This window comes from Mycteria americana, chromosome 6 (assembly GCF_035582795.1).
Source record: "Mycteria americana isolate JAX WOST 10 ecotype Jacksonville Zoo and Gardens chromosome 6, USCA_MyAme_1.0, whole genome shotgun sequence".
In the NCBI taxonomy this organism is placed as follows: domain Eukaryota; kingdom Metazoa; phylum Chordata; class Aves; order Ciconiiformes; family Ciconiidae; genus Mycteria; species Mycteria americana.
In genome coordinates this window covers 25,619,051-25,644,329 of record NC_134370.1, presented here as the reverse complement: position 1 = coordinate 25,644,329, position 25,279 = coordinate 25,619,051, and the positions used below count along the sequence as shown (strand labels likewise).

The window sequence follows — 25,279 nt, the reverse complement described above, 5'->3', positions numbered from 1 at the left end:
GGATTCAGATATTTAGCATCAAGGGAAACAGCACAAAAGAACAAGTTTCCTTTAAAAAACACTGATAGGCAATGCTGATTTAAAACATGGATTTACTTAACAGAATTTGAAAAATTAAATTAGAACAAAGAGAGAAGTCTTATGCTTCAAAGTATATGAACTTCATTTTTTAAAAAAAGATAGTATTAAATGATAGCTTTACTTTATGTAAACATTGTTACACAGGGCTGTACCTGAAAATTCTCCTGCATGTCTAAGTTGCAAAATAATTTTTCAGTTTAGACACAGCTATGCCAGTTAGCACCGACATGGTTTTCTTCAGAATCAACAGCTTTGCAGTTTAATTGCATACCTCTCCACATGTTATAACTCAGAGTACAATCCTGCACATTCTGAGAACAGATGTTTCCTAGAGATTAAAAAATAGCATTCATAACTGTGTGTGTATTGCAAAGGCAAATATAAATTAACAAATAGAGCTCTTTGGTTATAAAGTCTCAAGAGGAATGTTCAAATCGCCTTTCTGAAATCAGAAAGGTAAGAACAGCAAATGAAAAGTCTTTAAATCTTTCAGAATATTTTCTCCTTTTTTTCTCAAGTGTAAGCATACTCCCCCAATTTGGATGGCAAGAGCCATGAGGCTATGGCAGATTGAACAATATAGTATTATACTTGCAATTTTGCTAAAAAGATTGGAATGTTATAAATATAAAAGTCTGCGGAATAGTACAATGTATGTGTGCTCAAAACAGTTGGCAGAGATACTCCAAGATGCACAACTCCTCTGTGGAATAGGAGCTAAATTATGAAAGTAGAATACTATGAAGAGCAGAAGATAGCCAAGTTAGTACAATCCAGGTATATAAAAGGAACACAATACAGAGAGGAGTAGCTCACAGTAGGTTACAAGCCTCCAAATACAAAACTGTCTTTCAAAATTCCAAAGGGATTCTTTTCCATGCAAACATTGTGGCCATTAAGTCAGCCTGTACCAGGCTGCAAATGCTTCATGTAACTTTCCAAGGCTGACTTATGCTACCTTTTGCACATACCACCTATTCTGGAATTGCAATAACCGAATTAAAAAGTCTATTCCATTTTTACGATTTGCCTATCAGTTTTCATTTAGCATAAATCTAATTTCAGGTCTCTACAGCCACCATTAGCATTGTCCCCTTACAAACCACCACATAAGAGGTCACCAACTGTGTGACCCTTGCTTACACATTATGGACTTGGGAGCGTTGGTTTGGGGGTGTTTTGTTGTGGGGTTTTTTGGGTTTGGTTTTTTTTTTTTTTTTTTTTTTAAACAACCAAAACTCAACTACTTATCGTACTTTTATCTTTCGGCGTAGTAAATGAGCAACTTAATTTAAGAACTAGCCCCTTTTCATACTTGTTAGAAGAACATATACTGTGTGTTTTTATATATATATATATGAACAAATATACTGTGTATATATATCCAGAGATATTCACCATATTGTTCACACCATAGTGCTAAAACATACATCAATATGAGCACTATTTCCAATACTCACTATTATTACTTTTCCTGAAAGAGTTACTACATGCATTTTCCGCATCCATTTATGGGACAGTAACATATATGAAGATAACTGTTCTGTTTTTCCAATGTTAAAGAGCTGCTCCTCAAAAGCATGCACAGGTTTGGGTATAAAGCAATTAAAACCACATGAAAGTTATTTTGTGGCTTTAAACTCACTAAAGCTAAATTAACTTTACTTTCTGTGGATGTAACACTTACTTTAACTCATTTATTTAAACACAAAAGGGAAAACTTCCAAGTGCTAGAACAACCATATAGACAATTGATAGACTAGACTAAATAAGCTCTCATTAAAAAAAATCATCACTGCATAGCCACAAGGCAGACTTTCATTTTTGGCAACCCATATGCAGACCATTTATACTGTCAATTATACTTTAAGACTTGTTATTCAACAGTTAAGAGACCCTTTTAGCAAGAAACTATACTGCTTTCCTCATTATGACACAGTACTCCTCATTCTTTAAGTATACACAGAGTTTGTTTTGAAAATTACATTTATGACTGTTTAAAAAGAAAATCTTCACAAAGTTCTAATTTTTAGTCAGTATATGTAAAGGCTGGCATGTCAGGTAACAAAGATTATTTGGACCTGTAAAGAGTATATTATATTCAGTACAAGCACATATTTGAGGTTAAAGTTACTTAAACATTCACACAGAACCTTACTAAGGGTAATAGTATTCTGGTTCATATTCATGGTTCACTGATAGCCTTTACCAGTCCCTGCATTGTTTTCTATTTTAGCAACAAGAAAACAAAACACATCCCTGTGAAGTATGGGAACCCCACTTTATGGCTAAGAAACTAAGAAACAAGACAAGGAGGAGGAGATCACCGAGTAAAAAAATGTTACTTTACACCCCCCATGCCCCAGCTAGCCTTGTAGGATCTTAGTCATAACACTTCATAAAAATCTGAATTGACCCACACACTCTTCAGCCAATCAATCTTTTCAGTATAGTGGGTTTTGAAAAGGGCCAGCAATACTCATTGGGAACAGTGCCATTAACATTGCACTCAAAAAAAGAAAACATTGGAAACCAGATCCTTGCTCTCCTACTCTGTTGATATGCTCTAGTATTAGCCAATGTATGGTAATACAAAAAGAGTCTTGTAGTGATGTAAAAGGCAATGAAGACATCTATAGAATAATGTTCATGTGCAGCCAAAATGAAGAAGATTCCAAAGAGATTCAGGACCCAGGATAAGGTATGCAAGAAGTTCCAGCTCCTTGGCGTATCTAGGAGAAAACAGAAAGTGACTAACCTTGAATGTCTCAAAAATTTGGGTCATTACGAAATCCAGGCCTAGACATTGCAAGTTTTTATACAGATTTTCCATCCAAAAATATGATTAAGTTACTATCTTCACCTGGAAATGTTGTTTACATCTACAGGTCCAATAAATCCAATGAAAGCAACCCCACAAGTTATAAATGTCTATCACTTCATGACTTCATTTACAAATACAGCTATTGTGCATTTCTGGATTAAGAGAGCATCCTACAATAGTTTAGGACCATGCAAAGCAGAATTCTTTGTTCAACCAACTCCTTTTAATGAAAATCATGCCTTTTCCATGTAATAAGGGGAAAAAATGTCATAAAGCATACATTATTCCGTTATTGCAGTCATTCCATCATAGGTGAACTCTAATTATCTTAGCTAATTAAGCTAATTATCTTAGCTTGCTATATAATGTATCAAATTGCACTTTTATTTACAGAAGAGCACTATTGTTTCATATATTCTCAGTCATTGTGAGGTTTAGTATTTCGGCTTTATGGATTATACTAAACGTACACCCACCTAGCGTCGTATTTTGCCTGATAGGGGTCACTGGCAGACACCTAGGGAAGTATACAGGAACTGACAATCATAAATATCTTCCCTAGTGTTCTCCCAGTAGGAAGCTAGAAGCCTTTCTAATTTTCTTGGCTCACATGTTCTTTCAAATGCGCCCTATTCATCCTTCCATTAATCCAGGTGTTGCTGCTCCTTTCCTGTCTGCAAGTGAACTGTCACAAACCTGAGAAAGGGCACAGCAATCTGAATTTATATTTGTTTGGTTTAAATGTTACAGTCTGAACTTTTTGAGGAGGTCAAGCAGCAGATATTCTTAATACTTAAGGACATTTAAGTATTTACACTCTCGCACCCTTGGTTGACAGCAAGCAGTACATATTCTTAACACTTAAGGACATTTAAGTATTGACACTCTGTACTTACATTCTGTGACAAAGAAGTTGAGCATGGTCAGGACGACAGTGTGGCCACTGAACATATAATCTCCACATGTATGTACTCCAGTCAGAGTCATTCCAAAGCCACTCCATATTGCAAATGCCCGCTGGAGTTTTGCCCAAACATTGCCATACAACTAAAAGACAGGGGCATTAGCCTATAAGTTCCAATCCCACCACCCAAACAGTATGTCCTTAAAGTTAGCTGTATAGCACTATGTATGTTGAACACCATTTATCATGTTGGGTCTTTTATTAAAATGCAGGTTAGCACATCTTTGGATTTTATTGCGGCAGCGAGTCACATTAGTAACTACAATTATTAGTTGTATTCATCATACCTCTGATGAATACTGGAATTTAAAGCAAGCACTTTGTTGCAAGTGATTTACATAAAGAGACTGCCACCTTTTTTTGAATGTATTCAACCTCCCAATGTGTCATTGTCAAGCTTCCAATATATTCAGCTCAAACCTCTTCTAACTAAAAGTTAGGATAAAACCATGAAATCCCATGTTCTATGGAATATCCCTTATTAGAAGGGGTGAAATAATAATAGGGGTTTTGTTGGTTGTTTTTGTTTGTTTTTTTTTTTTTTTTTCCAAAACCATGCATTCAACAAGACAGAGAAGTGATTACTCCACCTTCAGCCTTTCTTCATGAAGTCAGTACCTTAAGCGCACACTTCTCTGATGTATTCTCTCTGGTTTACATTGTGAAATATTCTGAACACCCTTCCACAAGTAACTATCTCCTCTCCAAAGTGGCAAGTGCTTCTAAGACCCCTAGTTCTTCTGCTGTTCTTACAAATACATATCTAGCATTATGGTCACAACAATCTTAATAATATCTTAAATAATTTTTTTTAAAAAAACGAAACAAGAAAAATCATTTAAAGTATTTCAAGTTTTTACCTTTCCAGTACACTGCAAGTGCTGGCCCGGCACAGAGAGTGAGGTAACAAACATTGTAACGCAACGTAATAAGAACACTGTCCCCATGAGGCTGCACAGCCTTCGCAGAAGTATAGATCTGGGAAAAGTACGTAGGAACCAATTGCAAGAATCCCAATATTTTGTATTTTTAAATCAGGAAAGTTATGATAAAAACATTTCCCCCCACCCCAACTTAATCCCATGAAGTCCCTTCATCATTGCTACAAGTGTCACAGTAAAAACATTTTGTTTGTTTGTTTGTTTTAGTAGTACTGTAAAGGTATGGTTCCACATGACAGGGTGAGACACTGTAGCAAGCTTACTGTCACCAAAAGGTACAGCCCCACTCCTCTGCAACTACACTTGTACTAGCTTTGGCACTCATGCCTTCTGTTGGCAAACTGAGCAACAAACTGGTAAAAATTTAACTTACAATACTCATGCATGCAAAAGGGTTTTCTACTCTTCAGTGACAGCAAGCTGCTAGGCTGGCTCAGTCATCCCATGGAATTTCACTCTCGTAGGCTTTTATTATTTATACACAAAATTGTTATAGTATGAGAGTATAAACTGACAACTCTCTGAAATACATATGTTCTGAAGGAAATTAAACATAAATCTGGTAGAAAACTAAATTCAGATTACTCCTTTGTAAGATTCACAAGTCACCATTCCAGATTAAATCCTCCCTAATCCATTTTAACAGGGACATATTAGAAGCTTACAAGTTTCTTATTGAATGGAAAGCCTTACACAATGATCATAAATTCTTGTTACAGTCCTTTCTCTGAATCAAAGTACCAGTTAGTTTGAATTTTATATACCTGTGTTTGTGAAGCAGAAGAACCAACAGCCAAATGTAGCAAAGAATTACGCCACATACTTCAGTCATAGCAAAAGCCCATGGTATCCTAGGGACACTGAAAAAAAAAAAAATGAAGCAAGAAAGTTAACTTACAATACAAAGGCTTAATTTTTCTTTCTAACCTCAGTATTTAGAATAAAGGCATATGAAGTTCTAACTAGAAAACTAACTTGCATTAATCTGACAACAGTTTAAACTACAACCAAGAATTACTTTGTTAGACTGAACTAAATAAAATTTGAATTATTTAATTACATTATCTCCTTTCTAATAATGTATTTTCAGCAGACATTTACACAGAATTCACTAAGTCAAAGAAAACCTCTAGTATGCTCTCTTAATTTACATATGTCATTTACTAATAGGATGTGTTCCTCTACCATTGTTTCCCAACAACCTTTTTCATTCTGACACAAAGTTCCATCATGTCAATTATGCTGCTTACGCTAATAAGAATGCCATGTCAATACTATTAATGAAATGCTGCAAAGCCTAAACTCCTAAATACTTGTAATGAAGCAGAACTGCACAGAGAAGTGTTAGGAAAAATAAAAATTGTTTTCAAAGTTAGATTTCAATGATAATCACTATATGCAAACCTCTTAGCCTTGCTTGTCAAAAAATTTAAGACTTTCTTGCACACATATGGCACCGGTAACAATTTCCACTCTGCAATTTCACCAAAATACAGATTGACAGATTTCAAGAGAGGCTGCTCCTCAGTTTTGTGTTCCTCTTGATACAAAGGGATAGCAAGGCACTGCTCGAATGCTAGCTGTAGAGTAATCCCCTCGCATTGTTTTGTGAGCTGCTGCTTTCTGACCTCCCCCATCCTCCTGCCCACCGAATACCGTGGTAGTGCCCTAGGAACAAAATCCAGTAATGCCATAGCTCCTGCTCTCTCCCCTCTCTCTCCCTCTGCTGGATGTGGTCCATCCTTGCTGAGTTTTATCTAAATTTATGGGGGATTCTGCAAACTTACAAGATTAGACCCCTACGGACTTCACAAAAAACCATTAATGAAAATGGAAATTACTGGCAGGAATAAGGAGCCCACAAAGACTGAAATCTTAAACAGTTTATCTTGTCTTTTAAGACTCTCTAGGCAGTAAATCCTCTATGGTGCAAGTACACTTGCTCAAAGGGAGCATTTATCCCATTAAATCCGTAGTCAATGACTAGAATTTCACCTTTGCTATTGTGTCTCTTTTCTGCCTGAAGTGGAGTATTTTCTTTAAAAAATAAGCAGGTACTGTGTAAGTCACAACAGTGTTTTAGTACACATACTCTATGGTTAAAAGAGATGCTGGTCTATTCAGTCTACTTCTGAGTTTTCCTAAACCATCTTCAACAAGTTGACAGTGGGGAGACAGCATAAATACAGTATCAGTGCTATTCCCTTTCAATTTCCTTGCTCACTGGCAGACCAAAATACTCCTTCATCAAAATTTTTTCCGTATCAAGACATGTTAAGCTTCATAGCAGCATCTGGATTTCAGAAGCATATGGCTGCTTATCTATGCCAGCTGACCATTACCATTTTTACTAGAATGAGAGGATGGACGAATTAATTCCTATGTTATGATTAGCTAAAAATGTAGAATTAAATATAAACTGGGTAGAACAACAGCTCAATTTCTTTTCCCCTGAGAAGACTAAATCTCTGCATCTAACTGATGCACATTTCAATCTTAGCAGAAGGGTTTACTACACTCTAATTACTATTTTGCAGAGGCATCTTCAAGAGCATATGAAACTGTGAGAATGAAGAAAAGACAGCCTATACTTTAACCATCAAGCTACTGTTTTATTTTAAAAGAAAATTTCTTACCTATCTAGAAATATGTCTGGTAGAGGTGGATATGTTTGCATGTCAGGTACTCGTTCATGTACTATAACCATAACGAATGATGTAAAGCCAAACACTATGAAGACATACACACAACTTAAAATCGTCTTCCAATACTCTGGGTCCAGTCTTCGGGTAGAGTGTTTGTTTTTCCCATTTGCATATTGATACTGATCACCATTCAAGTCAGTAATTGGTCCATCATAGTCCCGAGGTACTTCACCATTACAAAACCAATCTGTACCCTGTAGTGAACCAACAACTGGGCACGCTGTGCCAACATGACTATCGCTGTTGTAACCCAGCTCTTCCAGGACATCAATATGTTGCTTCTGTAGTTTGCGTATGGACAACATTAGCCTTTTGATATCCCCCAGGACTTTGATTTCCAAAGGAGGGGATCGTAAATCATACTCAGTAAGTGTCAGCAGTGTAATTCCGTCTAGCCTGTGTCTATTGCACAAAACATCCACATATTCACAGAAGCCTTCTTCCTTCAGCCACTTGGCCACGTTCTTGGTAGTCCAACGTCGAATGCAAAGCTGGTTATTGCCTGCCATCATCCTTCTCTATCCACCGATAAAATTGACCTGTTACATATTGGAGAAAGAGACAAGACCTGAATGTTTAACGAAGATTACTGAAATGCCAGTGTATTTTGTGCAGGTTTAGATGCTTAATTAGCCAAAGGCTTTTTATATAAGAGCCAGCTAAGAACCAGACATATAATTTATTAGGTAATATAAAAATGCTTTTTAAAACATTTTTTATTTAAGCAAAACTGAATTAAGATTATCTCACTTGTTCCTAAATAGAAATGTAAAGCTACCAAGAAGCAGAGTATTTCCTAGATGTATCCAGTCTACTTGTATTCTTTTGTTAAAAAAGTAAATAAATCCAAGTTTGTAAATTACACTAGACAATGAAAAACAAAGATTACTCTGTTTAAATACCAGCTTAATCATTAGTCTTTTCCACTGTTGCAGTTCATAAACTAAGAGAGAAAGTATAGCCAGCAACCATGTAAAACTGAATTAAAGCTGAAACAATATATTACAGGTCCAATACATTCCACTGTTTTAATATATATACCGAAGCTTTGGTGGCATGACATTTCCCCCCCACCCCTCCCAAATAAACCTAAGACTAGGTATCTACAATAATATTGACCTGAGGCATCTCAGTTGTATGTTGATGGCGCAGCCATCATATTTCTATCTTTGTTTGATCTCAGTAATTAAGACAGATGCTTATTATATTGTGAATCCTTTAAAATACTCGGCTTTCAAAATAACATTACTAGAAATTAAGCATTAGCTTTAATTCCAAAGCATCTTCAAAAGTGATGTGGTAATAGATAACACAACAACACACCAAAACCAGAAAAGATGTATTCTTTTCATACAGATTTCTCAATAATTGTTTTCTTGACTCAAGAATATTGTTTGAAGGAAGGCAAGACATCTCAGCAACATTTTAGTCACATGGAGGTGACAAGTCACCAGAACAACTTAGAACAACAACCAGAAAAAAATTAACAACAATGCTATGTGGAATACATGAAAAAACTTTGAAAGGCTACCAGTGATGTAAAAGTAATAAAAAGCTTATTCAATATTTAAGACCCGCAGCAGTACAGAATGGATTTGTGTATAATTTATATTTGGTGGCTTATGTACAGCTACCGTCTAAGAAACAGCTACAATTTCACAGCTCTTTTGTACTTGAAAAAACAGTCTAATTAACTGAGAATGTTTCAATCATGCCAACCAAATCTCAGAAAATACAAGATAGTACAATACACTAGCACCACATACATCATTCAAGGTTTTCAGAATGAAAGCAAGGAAACAATCTATTTAATCTATTATTTATCTTCTGTATATAGTAAACAGGTACTCAAACCCATCATTAATTAACCTTAAGATGCACCTGATAGGACTTGTTCCTGTTTTTAAATGCTGTCAAAGACAAGACACTTAACCAACTGGAAAAGATAAAGAAATCGACAAAAGGAACAAGACTTACACAAAACACAAACTTAAACCATTCCACATAGCTGGTAGCTAATTTTGTCACAACAGCAACAGTTAAGTTCAGTTTTGATGACAAGGCAATTTCTTTAAACTCAGAAGCTGCCTTCTCCTTCAGACTACTCATTTACTGCCACTTTTGTAGCTTAAAGGGTAAAAAGCACTTTCCCTAATAATCTTAGCACCTGGAATACAATACAGATCTGTGCCCAACTGCTCCTGTTCATTTTTGAAGCTTAAGAATGCTACACAACATTTCCAACACTACCAGTCTGCAACGCAAGACTGACCAGCATAGCAGAAGAGACCAAGTCACTGAGATAACTATACTTGTCTTCTGAAAGAAAACAGCACCGGTCACTACTTTCCTTTCTACATTACTGATTTTAGTGCTGAAACCAAATAATGGATAACATTACGTAATGATGAATAACACCCATGAGTAACACAGAGCAAGCGCAGACTTAAGCGTCAGAGGGCAAAATAGACTTTTTGCCTGACATCAGCAATGTCTGTAGCTAGCTACTTGATTACTTGCCTGCTACTGTGACTTTATATTTAGCCAGCTCATCAGCAGCACGTATCATGTGTCCTGTTTCCCTTTTTCCTTCCCCAGCCTTTCAATTAACAGCATGAACACAACTGAATATGAACTTCATGCACGTGTGTATAAGTATTTATTTTTTTTACAAGAAAAATGTTACTTTATGAGCCATGAACACTTATACAATTTGGTTAGGGCATTTTTAAAAATAGGATGCCTCTGAGAGGGTAAGTACACCCTTAGCACAATATTTTTCCTAAAGGTATATTTAAATATGGACAATTAACCTCTCTCAAAAGGATTATCCACAATTCTATCATGCTTTCCTCTACTGAATTACTGCTAGTCAACCATTAAGTCACTAACTTTCCTAGCATGCAGACTTTGAGTCAGTATATTGAGGTAAAAATGTGGAAAGTTGAATATGATTATCGCTACTCTAGCCAAGGAAAAGTAGCATTAATATCACACCAACATTAGGCTGCAATCTTGTTACAGAAACAAAACTTGATTATACCAGAATCATAGCCAAAGGGTTAAATAAGATCGTAGTTATGTCCGCAGCAGTTAGCAGAATGCTGACTGGATTTGTTTATTCCAGGCACACATGCAAAACTCTACCAGCACCATTACTGCTTCACCACCTGCCCTCATGTGCCTGGGAGAGCCTGTGGCTCTGCTTGCTGACATGCCTCTTGATCTTTTTTCCCCAGCTAGGTTCAATTCTCACCATCCTTGAGACGAATTTTAGGAAGGACGCTGAAGAACTATCAGATCTCAAGTGATTTAACTTACATTTCTTCGTGGAAGGTTTCAAGCTGAAGTTTGAATACAGGCAATTCCAACTCAGCCCCTCCTTCGCTGCAGGGTCCGCTGGCCTAAGAGCATGACATCTAACACCTCGGGGGAAAAGTTTTTCTATACAAAGGCTGCTGTTTCACAATGTGGACAAGACCCAGGTTTGAGGCCTTGGCTCCCCGGCACAAAAAAGCCATGCACAAAAATGTGCGCTGAGCCAGCCTGCAATAATAAGGCTACTGTCACATACCAACTGAGTAACGCTGTGCTGGAAAAAGAACACACAGCACTGCCTTGTTATGCATCAAAAGTCTCGGATACTCTGCTGACTTGCATCAGAAGCTTGTCACTTGCTCTTCCTGAAAACTCTGAATTCTTCAGTGCTTATTTAAAGCAAATAGCACCAAAGGTTTCATTGCCATATAGTATACAGTGACTTAATCCTTACCTTCTAAATGCCACCACATATAGTACAATATCTTGTAAACAAAAGTAGAAAAACAACACTTGCATAAACAATACATGATTTTTCAAGGGTTTTTTTAATACAATAGCTACCATGCTATATATAAAACTGATCAAACACAGCAAAATGCCCACTGTGAGACCGAAAAATTGGATACGTATTTTCCTGAAGCAAGCATACAATAACTTCAAATGCAGAAATATTCCTGTAAAACTTGCATTCAGTTTTACTTAGCAACGTTGCTATCAGAGTTGTTTCATAAACATTTCCAGTAAGTGAGATTGTCAGCAGTATTTTAACTGTACTCAAAGGTCTTAGTGCTATTTATGAAGGTAAGATAAGAAATCTCATAAAGTAACACTTTAGTTTATTGTATGTCTTCGGTTTTAAACCACCAAGGAAGATGTGCTTTTCAAGAATTATTCACTGAAGTGCTGCATTGTGGAAAACATAGAACTGATACTGTAAAATCGAAGATTAGCTCCATACGCTTAGAAGAGTCTTTCTGTTGGAACACCTCCACGCAAAAATGGCAGCAGCTACTACAGAAAGTCCTGAAAGCTAAACATATTTGTCTTAAGAACCACTAAGTGCAGTTACATATTGCAGCAAGCTGAACAGAATACACGCTGCTCCCTGACTTTTACACCTCATTAAACCAAATGGGTTGTACTATACTCAAGTGAACACTAAGAGTGGCACAACTCCTAATCTACTAACCAGCTTAAACAAAACTTTTTTTTTATCCTACCACCACAACTCAAGGCACACACACAAGTGATTTTTAAACAACCGATCAAGTACTCCACCACATATCTTAGGATGTAATTCACAGTATTTCATTAATATTTGTACAAGATCTTGAGCGTTCCACAGGCTAAATGTCAAGTGTCAAGTATTTTTTCCTCCAACTTCAAGAAACAGAATATCCATCTCGTAACAGAATGTTTGCTGCTCTTTATCCTTATACAACTTAGCAGTAAAACAATTCAGGTTTGCTTTTCCCCTTTTCTTTCTTTCTTTTCTTCCCACACCCTCATCTTAGGATGGACATAAGGGAAGACATGAACAAACTCTCCATCCAAATTAATACCAGAGCAATATCTGAAGTGAAACTGTGTTTGTTCTTACTTTCCACAATAATTTACAACCTGATCTTTCTGGTCTAATGAAAATCTAGGAGCCTTCCTCATTTTAGATGCATTAAAATAAGTAAGAAACAAAAAACTTTTAAAAGTTATATGATTATCAAACAACCATTTACATGTAATACGGTTTATGGATCTCAACCAGCTTAGCAGTCTGCAAAACTGGGCTCTGTACAAAGAAAAGTGATAGTATAGAGCCTGAACGATTGCAACTCCTAGGCCAACCTGTGTTTTTAATTGTAGATTACCAAAAAAAAACCCCAACCAGCCAGCAAAAAGATCACATAGAACAGGAAACAAGACAATTTAAACTTCTTGCTCTTTACAAATCTACAGAATGTTACCTTCACATCTAAGTAGCACTTTCGCAACAAAAACTTATGAAACTTCCCAAGGAACTTCCTTCCACTGGGTATAAAAATCACTTCGCCCTGATCCTGCGAGTTAATTCCACCTTTTTTCTATATCACAGAAAGCAAAAGGACGAACAAGACCACAAGCATTTCCTTACCTCTGATATCTAGCAAGAGGCACCCCTTACCAAACTTGAGGGGCATTTAAATGCCAGGAAATGTCTTGCCGAGTTCTTGCCACTCCAGAGCACAGCATGATCAGCTGCTCTGTGGAGGTGGCACAGACACCGTGTCCAGCTGCAGGAGGGAGCTCTGTGGAGATGGAGCATACTTAGCACAAGTGGAATCTTCCATCAAGCCACCTTACAATGCAGAATGTGTGTTAGGTTTTTACAAAATGATTTTTGCAAACTGAAGCATCAAAAACAAAACCATGAGACCACTTCAACTCCAGTTACAAACCAATAAATATGTGAACATTAAAACTGCCTCTCATTTGCCTCTTCTTCCACTAACTTAGAGCTGGAAAAGCTTACCCTTTTGAAGTATTATTTTCAAAAAACAGCAATCAGCAATCATTAAGCGAATAGTCTGAGAAGCCACCTAATGCAGTAGCAATGCAGATTTGAGAGACTGAGTGGATAACAGTTCCTGCAGCGTTTCAACTTTCTAAACGCGCGCACACCTTAAACTCACACAGAATCTGTCCCACGCAGGCAGACTCCTCCATTTAATCCTGAAACTCGAACAGCATGCGTACAAACCAATAACAGCGCTTTTCCATGCTGCTTTGTTAATTATCAAATCCTACATGCTCAAGAAGTTTCTTACTCAAAACTAGGCATGTTGCCCTCAGAAAACCCACCAATCTTACACCATTGGCAGAGAAAACAGCAAGACAGCTGAATAGCTGTTTTGACCTGGTGCGACTGTTTTGATACCTAATTGTAAGACTGACACAGAGCACAAGTACTTGGCATCACTTCCAGAAAGGATTTGTTTCCTGTGAAGGCTGACGCAGGAATGAGAAACCAAACGACTTCCCTCTCCTTCCAGACCCGCTGTAACGAACAAGCACAGTAGCAGCACGCCCCCGACCCACCTGATGTTCTCCCCATTCTCGCTCAGCACACTGCGGATCCTGCCACCTCCCCGATAAACACCCCGCCTGCTAACGAGGCTTTCTTCCTCCTTGATCATCGTTGCAGTAGAAAATTTACAAAGTTCAGCACGAAATCGACACACCCAGGCACAACAACTAAAACGCTTCATCCTCTCCCCGGCAGACGAAATAACTTAAACGAGAAACACGCGTGATTTTTAGTTTCTCAGCAGACTGGCCGCCTCCAAAGCTGGCACCGAACCCCCGCGGTACGCCGCCGAGAGCCTGCCAGCCAGCACGGGGTGACGGTCAGACCTCAGGAGAGACGCGTCCGTGGAAGAGACGGCATTAATTACGGCGGAGCGGATTTCAGTGCAAACAGACAACGCAAGAGGCTCTTCCCCCCTCCTGCGGTAGATGAAGCCGTTCCCCTCCAACACAGCCGCTGGAGGGAAGAAGCCCTTTTCCTCCCGAGACCCGCGGAGCGCGCCCGCAGCCCGGGGCGCACACACGCCGCCCCCGGCCCCGCCGCGGCGGGGGCAGCGCCCGGGGACCCGGCCGCTCGGCGGCGGGCTCCCACCGCGGGGGCGGCTCTCCGCGTCCCGGGGCGGCGGCGGGGCGGCCCCTGCGGGCCCGGCGCCGGGCACGGCGCTCGGCTGCAGGGAGACGCACGGACCCCCGCAGGGCGCAGGGGGAGCCTTCCCCCCGCACCTCGCCCCGCCTCACCTGCCGCCGCGGCAGCAGCGCTAAGTGGCGGTGCCGCAGCGCCCGGCCCCGGGGCGGCGGCGGCTCCTGCGCGCCCTCCCTCTCTCCGGCGGCGGCGGCGGCCACCGCCACCACCCCATCACCCGGCCGGAAGTGGCGGCAGACAGCGCCAGCGCCTCTGGGGCGGCGGAAGGGGCGGGGGCAGCTTCCGGGAGGGGCCGCGGAGGCGGGAGCGGGCCGTCGCCTCGCCGCGGGACGCCCGCCTCCCGCTGGCCTCTGCCGCCCTCGGCGTGACCGCGGCGGGCCGGGGGCGCGGCCCAGGGCGCAGCCTCGGCCTTGCGGCGTCGCAGTGAGGACCCGGTAGCGGCGGCGCGGGGCAGCGCCAGGCTGCGGGCAGCGGGTCCCTGCCGGGTTGTTGCCGCGGGCCTCGCTGACAGGGACGCAAAGCCTGGAGGGTTGCTGGCTGCTGCCGTCGGCTTCGTGGGCCTGCGGGCAGCTTTCCGCCGCGGTGCCCCTTCCTGAACCTCCCCGCTGGGTCCGGGCCGCGCAGTACGCGAATGTCTTGATGGACTGCCTCGGCCCTGGATTCGTGGGAATGAAAGTCTTAAATACGTGGAGGTGTAGTCACACCTCCTTCGAGCTGTCCGAGAAACTCAAAATCCATAGGTGGTTGCTGGCATCTTTTTTTGAGGTCGCAGGACAAGAAATGACTAAATCTTCCATAATCCTAACAGAGCTCAGCTGAAGGGAGAAGCAAGGGTGTCTTGCTTTTCTAACTGTATCATGCTTTTCTGACTGAAGAAGAACAGAACATGTTTAAACCAGGGTAAGGGTATAAAACTCTACTCTTGGAGGATAGTGTAGTATATTTTTTTCCAGTGTGATCTTTCCATCCATCATTGGAAAGTACCTGAGTGCAGCCTGGACATGAGAAAGAGGTGGAAGTTTCTAACCACACTAAATAGAATTTTCATTGATTTTTTTATGAGAAATGAATAAACACATAGAGTGATGCTGCCATCATTTAAAAACCCACTAGTGTTGTCATGAAAATATCCCCATCCTTCATTTAAAGGCATACATCCAGAGAAAATGGCAGAGAAACTGGCAGGACCCTCATACCATCAATTTTCATACCAAGCAATCTTTACAAAACATTTCGCTTCAGACGCACCATTTTTTGCACCGTTATTCTTTCCTGATGTCTGTAGAAAAAATAAATCTGAAAACTGGCAGCTGGCCTGCAGCACTCCGTCAGTCATTTATCCAAGGTGATCCAAAGCACAGATGTGAACAGCACAGATGACTTATGAAAACTTCAACAAGGCATCGTAACTTCAGATGCTCCATAACCTATAAATAATAGAAATGGAGGGGACAGAAGGAGACCGACGAATTAGAAACAAATGACTTCAGAAATAAATTTATTTTGTGTATCAGCTGACTGTGGTAGCCGCCAGCCCTTCACAGCAGCATAATGCAGTCTGAAGAACATTCAGAATTTGCTTAGTTGATGATGTAATTACTATGAGGTCCAAGACAAGTCTAAGTTGTAGCTTCAGTTGAAGCGAAAAGCAGGTGCCAATGTAGCTCCATTAAGTTAATGACACTAGGCTTCTCAGAGAATTTACCCTTGTATTCTCTCTTCACAGAGGAAAAAAAAAGGATCTTTTGCAATCCTTAGGCATGTGCAGCTACAGTGAAACAAGGAAATTTTGCCTTTCAAAATGCTTCAAAACTACATCAAGTTGTCAAGTCATCCATCAATCTAATGCAAACCTTCACAATTGTACAATCTCATTTGTAATGGGCTATATGCATTTTAAATAGATCAAATACTGGATATTCAGAACACAAACAAGCTGTAAGAACTTCTGCTCATTGCCACATGCCCTGGTACTGGTTCAGAGATGCTTATCTCTAAGCAGTCTGCTCCATCCTGCTTTTATTTTTTACACCCAATGATGTGTAGTTTCCCAAATGAGTTGTTGAAGTTGGAGGGAATGTTCCACTTTCTTTGCCAGTTTAGCAGCCTCTGCAAACAGTGTAGGAATTAAGTGCAATTTCAGTCCTCGCGATGTTCCCGTTCTTTATCTTTACATGCACTAGATGAAAAACCGACAAGTCTGAATTCCTGAGTGACAAACCATAGAACACATACATACGAATCTGAAAAAAACAACCAAAAAAATCAAATGGATGTTGTCTTCCTGTTAATAATGGACCTGTTAATAAAGCTGGTTGAAAGCTGAGGTAATTTTCCTTACTCCAGGTCCACATATTCATATTCAAGATAACTAGCAGTTATCTGACAAGGAACACAAAATTATAGGAGAGCAAGGCAATTTAGTTAAACAAGACTTTCTGCTTCTCTACTATGTGCATTCTTCGTTTTTTCTGCCATGAATTTTTCTTCACCAACTGCCAGTCAATCACAACTTTGTACACACTTCCAGGTGCCAACTTGATACAATTTACAATATTGTAATTGCTTGTATCTGAAAAACTGGTTTAAGCTGAAAAATGTAAAAATAAGTAAAAACTGAAATTAAAAATTGCTGTAAAAGTAACTGTAGCAGGCTACAGAGCTGTCTCTTCATAGAACAAGTCACCGTGTCAGTGTCTTAAGCACAGTCCTGGAGCTAACTCACCTTTCAGGATCTCATCCTTAGCCTTTTCATGGGAGGTGCCAGGAATGTGCTGCTTTGTTCACAGTGCTATGGCTTTGTTGGGTGGTTTTTTAACATAAACATGCACTAGAGTCCACCAGCTCACCAGATTGTGGGAAGGAAGAAAAAATGAAAGCGGAAGTTTCCTTATGCTGTTTCCCTACACTGTTTCTAGCAAGACCAGCGATCCACCTAGAGACGACTTCCCAAATTCAGTCTCCAGACTTTAGAAGTCCAGGCTGGAAAATGAGCCTTAATTATATATACATGGGAATCCAGGACTATCTGAAGTTTACAGGCCCTAAGGTATGTTATATCAGCAACAGATTTCCATGCAGTGAACCCATGGCCAAGAGTCACATCCACAGTAAAAGTGGAGAGACAGAGCCTGGCCCTGCGTCATTGGAGATAGCCCTGTGCCTGGCTATGGGGGCTGCTGGGCTGGTTTGCAGCAGCAATTTGGCAACCTCAGCGCTGCAGAAAGCCTCGACCGGTCGGTTTTTATCTGAAGTTATCACTGCTAACAGCGTTTTTTCTGCTCTAATTTCATCACCTAACAAATATTTTGAAAATTATCAAATTAGCTTGTACAAAAAAAGTGATAAAGAGCACAATTTAAAAGTTGTAACTCTTAAATGAAAGTAGACATGTAATAGCTGCTTAGCCACTGCACTTCAAAGCTGAAAACTACTTCTCCGTACTAACATTTTATGTTCTTTAAAAAGGTGAATTATCTAAATAGTTTGTGCTTTATTTAACAGAAATTTCCAATAAGCCTCATTCCGTCACTTTGAGTTATGTCACTTCATGCCATGTGACATGAATGCATTGATGTAAATTTGACAGGCAGTGCCAATGCTGACATGTCAGTCTGAGAAGTTATGACAAATTATATGTTACAGATATTTTTAAAACTACTGCAGATTGCCAAGAAAAAAAGTCTTTAAAATGTGTAATTACACTGGGTGCATCTTTAGATTTAAAACAATTTATTCAATTCACATAGTTATGTTGATTCAATGTTCAGGCTGACAATTAAAAAAAAAGGAAATTTATATTTAAATTTATATTTAAATTTCCCAACTAGCTCTAGTTGCAATATATTATATAGCAAAGGAAAATGACGTGTTAATGTAATGGCATTTTTTTTTAAACATTCTGTCATTAGGTAATACTGTTAGCATTTAATAATTTGAAATAATCTATCTCAAATAAATCTCAAGACTGTATGCAGGAAAGAAAGGCCCCAGCTGAATAGAGAATGAATTGCTTATGAAAATTCTCTTCCAGCAAAGAATACAACGTGGCAAGGGGGGGATATTTCACTGGAAGTGCTAATTGATCTAAATCATTCCCTTTTCTTTGTCTGGGTTTTGGGGTGAGTTTTTTGCTAATCTCATTTTTGTACAGATCAGGTCCTGCCTTATAATTTCTTTGTAATCTCTGTACTTCAGTTGAAGCATACTTAGCTCAGTCATGTGTGAACTTTCAAGCATCTATTTTATCTTCAAATTTCTCACTCCCATAATGGAAGAAAAAGAGACTGAATGCCTAAGAACTAATCAAATTAGTGAAACATAGTTATTTTTTCAAGGCAGAAAATGAGCGGGGGGGGGAGAAAAAGAGTAAACTCCATGTGCTAATTGGACAAAATTGTTCCGTATGTTAAAAATACATTAATGTTGTAGAACACCAGAAAACTCTGTCTCACTTAGTATTCACCTAAATGTACCAGAGTTCAATTAGTTCAATTCTTCTTCAATAGCTAACCATCCTGAAAATCAAATCCCAAAAACAGGCTGATGGGTGAAACGAGTAGATCTTTTGCAGTTGGAGATGACTGTATCTGTAGAATCATGGCTAGCTGAACTTCCATGCTGTAATGTTTTCACTATAAAAACTTTCTTCTTTCAGGATATGTGAAAGGAGTTTGATTTCGGCCCAGTTTTCACTCGAGAGATGAAAGGGTGTCACGGACACAGCATCAGTTAGTACTGATAGCAGTATTTTCAATAGAAGAGCCTCTGTAAATGTCCTGGTTTTGACCACTGCACATTTTCCTGGTAATGCCATGTTGCGTGCTACTAGAGCACTCCACGGCAGTTTACACTGTTGCCACCTAATATGTTATTAGCCAGGGAATGTTTGATTTAGATTATTGCACCAAGTACTACCTACAAAGTAATCACAAAGGCATAGTCCACTGATTAAATGGATGCCTTCTGTTGAGGGTTCTGAAATTACTCATGCATTAATTTCAGCTGAAACAGCAGCTATTTTAAGATCACATATAATTGCACACAGATGTTTAGCTTAGAACTGCCCACCATCCCAACAGTCAGGGCAATGTCCAAATTGTTGGAATCTCAAAAAGTCCCTAGTACATTTTGCCTCTATTCAGTGTGACCCTGTATCAGTTTGTTGCTTTTTACATCCATCCTTAGTAGCTTTAAAAGGGCTGGGAAAGAAGCAAAGCTGTGGAGAGCCAAACCCATCTGGACAAAAGGTTACACCTGGAAGGAATGTCCTGCCAAATCTGAGGACAAAGCTAAGTTCATGCTTTCCATAGTTTTTTAGCATTTGCATTCAGACTACTTTTATACAAACTAAAATACAAAAATTCTTCACAAAGTCACAGAATCACAGCCTATCCCTGAACGTTAACAAAAGGACAAAATAAGGCGCTCCAGGAGCAAGGAGATGATAGAACAAAGCCTACAGCTTCACTTCGGGGAGTTAGCACTTCTGCTGAGAAGGATCTCCAGCTTCCTGGGAGTTTCATGTCACGGTGCATCTCAGTAGAGGAGACCCTGACTGTCCTGGATTGACCCACAGACCTGATGGCTAAATCCTGTGTAAACACATGGAAGGAGAGGTGTATTCCGAGACATCCAAGCCCAGTGCTGTGGGCAGAATGGCAGGCAAGGGAGAACATGGAGCGGGAAGAGATGGTCTTGCTCTCTCTAGTGAGGTTATGTCCTGTGGGTTAACGCATAATGGAGCTGGTCTGAAAGCCAGATTTCTGCCTCCTATCTGTTTCAAAGACAGCTCCTGGCAAAAAAAGTCAGTAATGCAGCTTTACCAAAGTCATGTTTACAGACTATTAAATGTTTAGAAGATGCTAGGTGTGGAAGGCCAGGGTTTTGAAGCAAACGGCCATATGCCATACAAAAATGTTGGCGGCACACAGGGCTTGGAGATCATTCTTCTGGAGTTCATGTTTTTCTGCTCAAAATCTTTCATCCTGCAGATGAACTCTGAATTCTTAGTCAGTGCATTTGAGGTAGAGGCCAATAAAAGCTTTACAGCTGAAAAGGGCCAGGATTAAACATGAGTGTCACATTTCTGACAGAACTTGATTGGCAACAAAAGGGCTGGGCTTACATTAAAAAAAAACCTGCTAGTAAAGCCTCAGCTTGAGCCTCCACCCAGAAACCTGAGAAAAGTAAACTAAATTAAACAACTTCACCTGCTCAGTCAGTTAGTTTTCCTGATTCATGAGCACAAATCACTCAGCTTAAAAAGCACTAGTTTACCAAAGGAAAAAGGAAGAACAAAACAGAAAAACAAGGTAACGTATTAAGGACATATGCATAGTGCCTGAAGTGTAACTAACCGTTTTTGCAGTTCTCTCCTCTGCTGGATCTGGCCAGGTGGTTGCCTCGCTCACAGCTGAGCCTGGCTGCATGTCCCACTGCCCCCTTTAAATAAGCACGGCAGCACTGTTGCTTGCAGTTTCTCTTATTTCACCTTTTAGGCCAGAACATATATGGCAATGAGAACTAACAGTCTCTTTGTATACAGGGGCCTCTTAAACAGTTTCTTCTTTAAATCTGCAGAACTTTTAACAATTTCTGCTTCATGAAAGACTCTTAAACAAAGCCACATTTTTTTTTTCTTGCATATAACTTTTGCCCTCTGATGCTGGAAACTATAGCCTTGTGTTAGGGTGATCTCTCACCTCCTAGGCATAGTTAATTAGTCCAGACTTTAATACCTGGTTTCAAACAGCTCTCCATGATATGTCTCTTGATAAAATAAAATAAAGCAAACCCTCTCTCTATCATAGTAAATCAGTGCATGTGGAATAAAGGTGATTCAGACCTGACCATTCTTTCCATTCATCCCCCTTTTTCTACAGGGAATAATATCAGCAGCAAGCTTCTCCTCTTAGGTCACCTTCTCTTCTAGACTCCTTTGGTAGAGGAACTGTGCTCTGCATGTCAGCTGCTAGGCTTACAAAGAGCATCAGCATTTCATGTGTTTTGCCCTGTAGCTCCATCGCTGACAGCTTTGCAGCCCCCTGCCAGGAGTCACGCATCCTGCAGACCAGAAGCACAGACACTGCTGTACTTGAAAGGACCCACTAATATTACAATTTGACATGATGGGTCTCTAATATGTGGCTCACCAGACCTTCCTATGTAAACTAACTCAGTGGCTTACAAGTTTCACCTGACAACCATTATACTCACATTCTTTGTTCTCTTTTCAACAGAGGGAGGTCTCATACAATATGTGGCAGGTGTATTGTATTAACACATTGGTGAAAGCAGTCACTGCAATAGAAAATATTAAACATGTAATGTACAGTTAGGCTCAGATATTTTTATTTGGTGAAAAAACAGTAGCTTCAAGAAATACATTTCTCTAGATTATTGGTGATAGGCAAGACATCATCATCCACTTGGTGTTTAACCTCCTGGTGACCATGTTGGTAGGACCCGCTGGTGCGTTTCTGACCCTTTCGCAGCTCTTTTTAAGCACCTCAGAGTAACTGGGAGACAGTTGTTACTGGGAGATAGTTGCCATTCCTCTTGCACTGGACAGGTTTCTATTTTTTCCTTTATCAGGCCCTTAAGCGCTTGTGATGAACGGTCAGATCTCACTGACTGGCGCCGCTGCATCGAGGACACTGCTGAGGGCAGTCATGGCCATGTCTCGGTGGGCGTCCTGCGGGCAGGGGGCTGCTGCCACATGCGGCTGACACCCCCGGCGCCAAGGCTGCTGTGCGGCAGAGCAGTGCGGCTCTGGGGATGAGCCCTGGGGAGCCAGCTGGAACCAGTAAGGAACCAGTAAGGCCCGGTTTGGTACATGCATCTGTTTCAACTGGCTGTGTCTGTCAGGGCAGTGCACAGGCGAGTGGCCAGCCCTGGGGAGGCATTCGGGGGACGCCGCAGCGTGGGGAGTGGCGTGGCTTGGCGGTGTGAGCTGCTGCCCGGCACCTGCCCCAGCCCATCTCCCGGCCTCCCCGTGACCGCCCCGGGGGGCTGGCAGCACCCCAGCGCACAGTGCCGTGCCTCTGGACGGTGGGAGTGGGGTCTCTCCCTGGCTCTCGGCATGTCTGGGGGGGAGGCGCTGGGCCCCCGGGGACCCGAAGGTGCTGGAGCATGCACGGGGGATGTCCCCTCCCTTAAAGAAATCGAGCAGCTCCTGAACACCGGGCGGCCCTCTTGCAACCACGTTGATGAAGTATGGCCTAATCTCTTCCTAGGAGACCTGTAAGTACAGCTTTAGGGACACATCTCTGCCGTATGTTCTGTCTGTTAGTATGCCTCATAGGCGCGGCTTTCGACAGCTCATAGTTTTGCTAATTGATGAAATTTACACTGCAGACAGCACAGTTTCCGAGATAAAATTATGACTAAGCTGGTGCTTGCTTCTCGGTTAGCCCTTAGAAGCAGTGCACAGGCTGACACTCCAGCAAATGGCTTGGGACATGCAATTGCAGAGCTTCTCGTGCTCCGTGAATCTCTCTGCACACATCTCAATTTGTTTGCCTTTGTTTTTTCCTTAGAGTAACAGCTCACAACAGATTTGTTTTGTGGAAGATGGGTGTGACCCATGTTTTAAATGCTGCCCATGGCACAGCATACAGCCACGGAGGCCAGGACTTTTACGGAGCGACCATTGATTACTATGGTGTACCAGCCCATGACCTCCCAAGCTTTGATATAAGCCAGTTCTTTTTCTCTGCGGCACAATTTATCCACAATGCCTTGAACACGCCAGGAGGTATGAAATTATCATTGGTCACATTTTGCCTGAGTTGGCAGCCTGTCGTCGTAACAGATCAGCTCCACAAGCTCAGTGGTGGACAAGTCAGTCCATGGTCTCCTGCCAGCTGCTGGTCACCTGCACGGTGGGTGGCGGGAGGAGGGAGCACTGGGTACGTGTGTGTAGCTCTAACTAGGTCCCAAAAAGTTGACATGAGAAAAAGGATGATCAGTGCAGGAGAGAGACCGGGGCAGGGAGGAGAGGAGGCAGAGTAGAGAGAAAAACATCTGGAAGGAAAGGCTGGTTCAAAAAGGGAGAAGCAAAAACATACATTTAAAATGGACATCCTCTTTTGAGACCCTCTTATGGCAACTGTATTTGTAAGAACAAATTAATAAAGAGACAAAAGTCCTGATTTCTACAGCCACCAACCCCCTGAAGAGGCTCATATATTGCAGATGAGCTTCTTATGTGAACAGGGCCTGCAGGGCTGTGCCCCCAAGGAGTTGATTTACCTTTACCCAAGGAGATTTATAGCATGTTGCACAAGAGACCGAGCTACTTGGTACTGGTGCAATAAAATACGAATTAACCTGTATTACATAAAAGGCCATTTCTTAGCATGAGTAAACTGGCATTAATGGAGCTGTCTCAGTCTGTATCACAAGTTCTGCCTTCAAAAGAGAATTACAGTCGCAGCAAATTGCCTTATTATGCAATGGTACCAGGCCAGTCATTTTTCTTGGTGGCTAATGTGTTAGTGCCATCCTTTCAGGCCAGATTTTAGGATTCTTTGTCACCTAAGTAAGCTCCTCTGAAACCAATGGGTCTGATTATTCTCTTGCTCACAACAGAACAACTTCATTACTTTCCCTCATTACAGAAAAACCCTCATTACAGGGTTTTCTTTGATTTACCAGTGTTTCTGAGATCAGGTTGGGATCTCATGGCACTTCTCATACAAGTGAGTGTAACAATTGCAGATTAGACTTAATTGTTAGCAGTTCATGTGATCTATTAGAAGGGTAAGAAATACATCATGTTTGCAGTGTTACTCTGACCAAGCTGGAAAGGCAGAAGGGGTTTGTCTTCCCTTTAAATTAAACTTAATCCACTGTACCGCTTCTCTTCTATGGTTATAATTTTTTTTTTAATTTCTTTTAAACCAGCTAAAATTTTGGTACATTGTGCAGTTGGAGTAAGCAGGTCAGCTTCCCTAGTCCTTGCATATCTCATGATAAATCACCACCTCCCATTGGTTGAAGCCATCAAAACAGTGAAGGAACATCGATGGATTTCACCCAATCGTGGCTTTCTCAAACACCTGCGAAATTTGGATGTTCAGCTACGGCAAAAGAAGGACTGCTGAAAGGGCAAACCCATTTACATTTACTTTTCTGAGTTTCAGCCATCATAGCCATTGTGCATATACAGCTTCCTATGATCAATGCATGTTGAAAAAATGAAGAAAATTATGCATCAAAGAAAAAAGTCAACAGAACTGTAAATGGATTAATTCTGATAGCTCGGTTCCTTCAAGAGCAGCACAGCCAACATCAGCACCGTAAGCCCTGTGTGCTGCAGAGTTGCTGTGCCTAGCATGCTGCTACCAGATGACTCCACTGGAGCGGTTAAGATGGACCAAATTTGTTCCTGGTTTGTGCTAATGCCAGAGGCAAGTTTAATACTTGCATATAGCTGTACAGTATGTTTGAGTCCCCGTTACTTCGGAGTGTAACATAACCAGCTTCCTCGGTTTGGTTACAGTTCTCATGTGCATGTTCTCATAAGAAAAGCTTTTTGTGTTTCAGGCCTGGTGATGTGGCAAGGGCAATTTCTTAACAGCCCAGGCACTGCTACAGAAACGTTCCTCTTTCACTGGTCTGCTAAATATTGCAGTGCTACAGAAAGCTGTGACAGCCCGAAGAACCACACCAGCACAATAAACTTCTGTGCAGCTCTCTCTGCAGTCTCTGGGTCAGCAAACCCACAAACCTTTT

General features: G+C 40.9%; 2 protein-coding genes across 3 annotated transcripts; one reads left to right on the top strand and one right to left on the bottom strand.

Annotated features, from left to right (window-relative positions):
• Positions 1-1,268: 1,268 nt before the first annotated feature.
• On the bottom strand, positions 1,269-14,794 carry SAMD8 (sterile alpha motif domain containing 8). 2 transcript variants are annotated; one of them, XM_075505142.1, is made up of 7 exons: positions 14,635-14,793; positions 12,965-13,118; positions 7,447-8,054; positions 5,575-5,670; positions 4,730-4,847; positions 3,802-3,952; positions 1,269-2,813 (listed from the first exon to the last, which is right to left on the bottom strand). In XM_075505142.1, exons 3-7 carry the CDS (start codon positions 8,025-8,027, stop codon positions 2,509-2,511), a joined length of 1,251 nt encoding a protein of 416 aa, XP_075361257.1. In that variant the 5' UTR covers positions 8,028-8,054; positions 12,965-13,118; positions 14,635-14,793; the 3' UTR covers positions 1,269-2,508. The 2 variants fall into 2 exon arrangements, with proteins under 2 accessions (XP_075361257.1, XP_075361258.1); XM_075505143.1 differs by lacking the exon at positions 12,965-13,118 and having other exon boundaries at positions 14,635-14,794.
• Positions 14,795-22,376: 7,582 nt separating this feature from the next.
• DUSP13A (dual specificity phosphatase 13A) lies at positions 22,377-24,648 on the top strand. The gene is made up of 3 exons (XM_075504226.1): positions 22,377-22,783; positions 23,080-23,297; positions 24,449-24,648. The coding sequence occupies exons 1-3, from the start codon at positions 22,377-22,379 to the stop codon at positions 24,646-24,648; spliced, it is 825 nt and encodes a 274-aa protein (XP_075360341.1).
• Positions 24,649-25,279: the final 631 nt, after the last annotated feature.

Excerpts from the sequence above, each read along its gene's own strand:
- SAMD8 (XM_075505143.1), bottom strand. The coding sequence starts at position 8,027 with ATGATGGCAGGCAATAACCAGCTTTGCATTCGACGTTGGACTACCAAG. Across the intron at positions 5,671-7,446 it reads CCAGACATATTTCTAGATAG|TGTCCCTAGGATACCATGGG; the intron begins GTAAGAAATTTT and ends TTTTTTTTTCAG. Across the intron at positions 4,848-5,574 it reads CTTCTGCTTCACAAACACAG|ATCTATACTTCTGCGAAGGC; the intron begins GTATATAAAATT and ends TACTTTTCCCAG.
- DUSP13A (XM_075504226.1), top strand. The coding sequence starts at position 22,377 with ATGCATCTGTTTCAACTGGCTGTGTCTGTCAGGGCAGTGCACAGGCGA. Across the intron at positions 22,784-23,079 it reads AATCTCTTCCTAGGAGACCT|AGTAACAGCTCACAACAGAT; the intron begins GTAAGTACAGCT and ends TTTTTTCCTTAG. Across the intron at positions 23,298-24,448 it reads TGCCTTGAACACGCCAGGAG|CTAAAATTTTGGTACATTGT; the intron begins GTATGAAATTAT and ends CTTTTAAACCAG.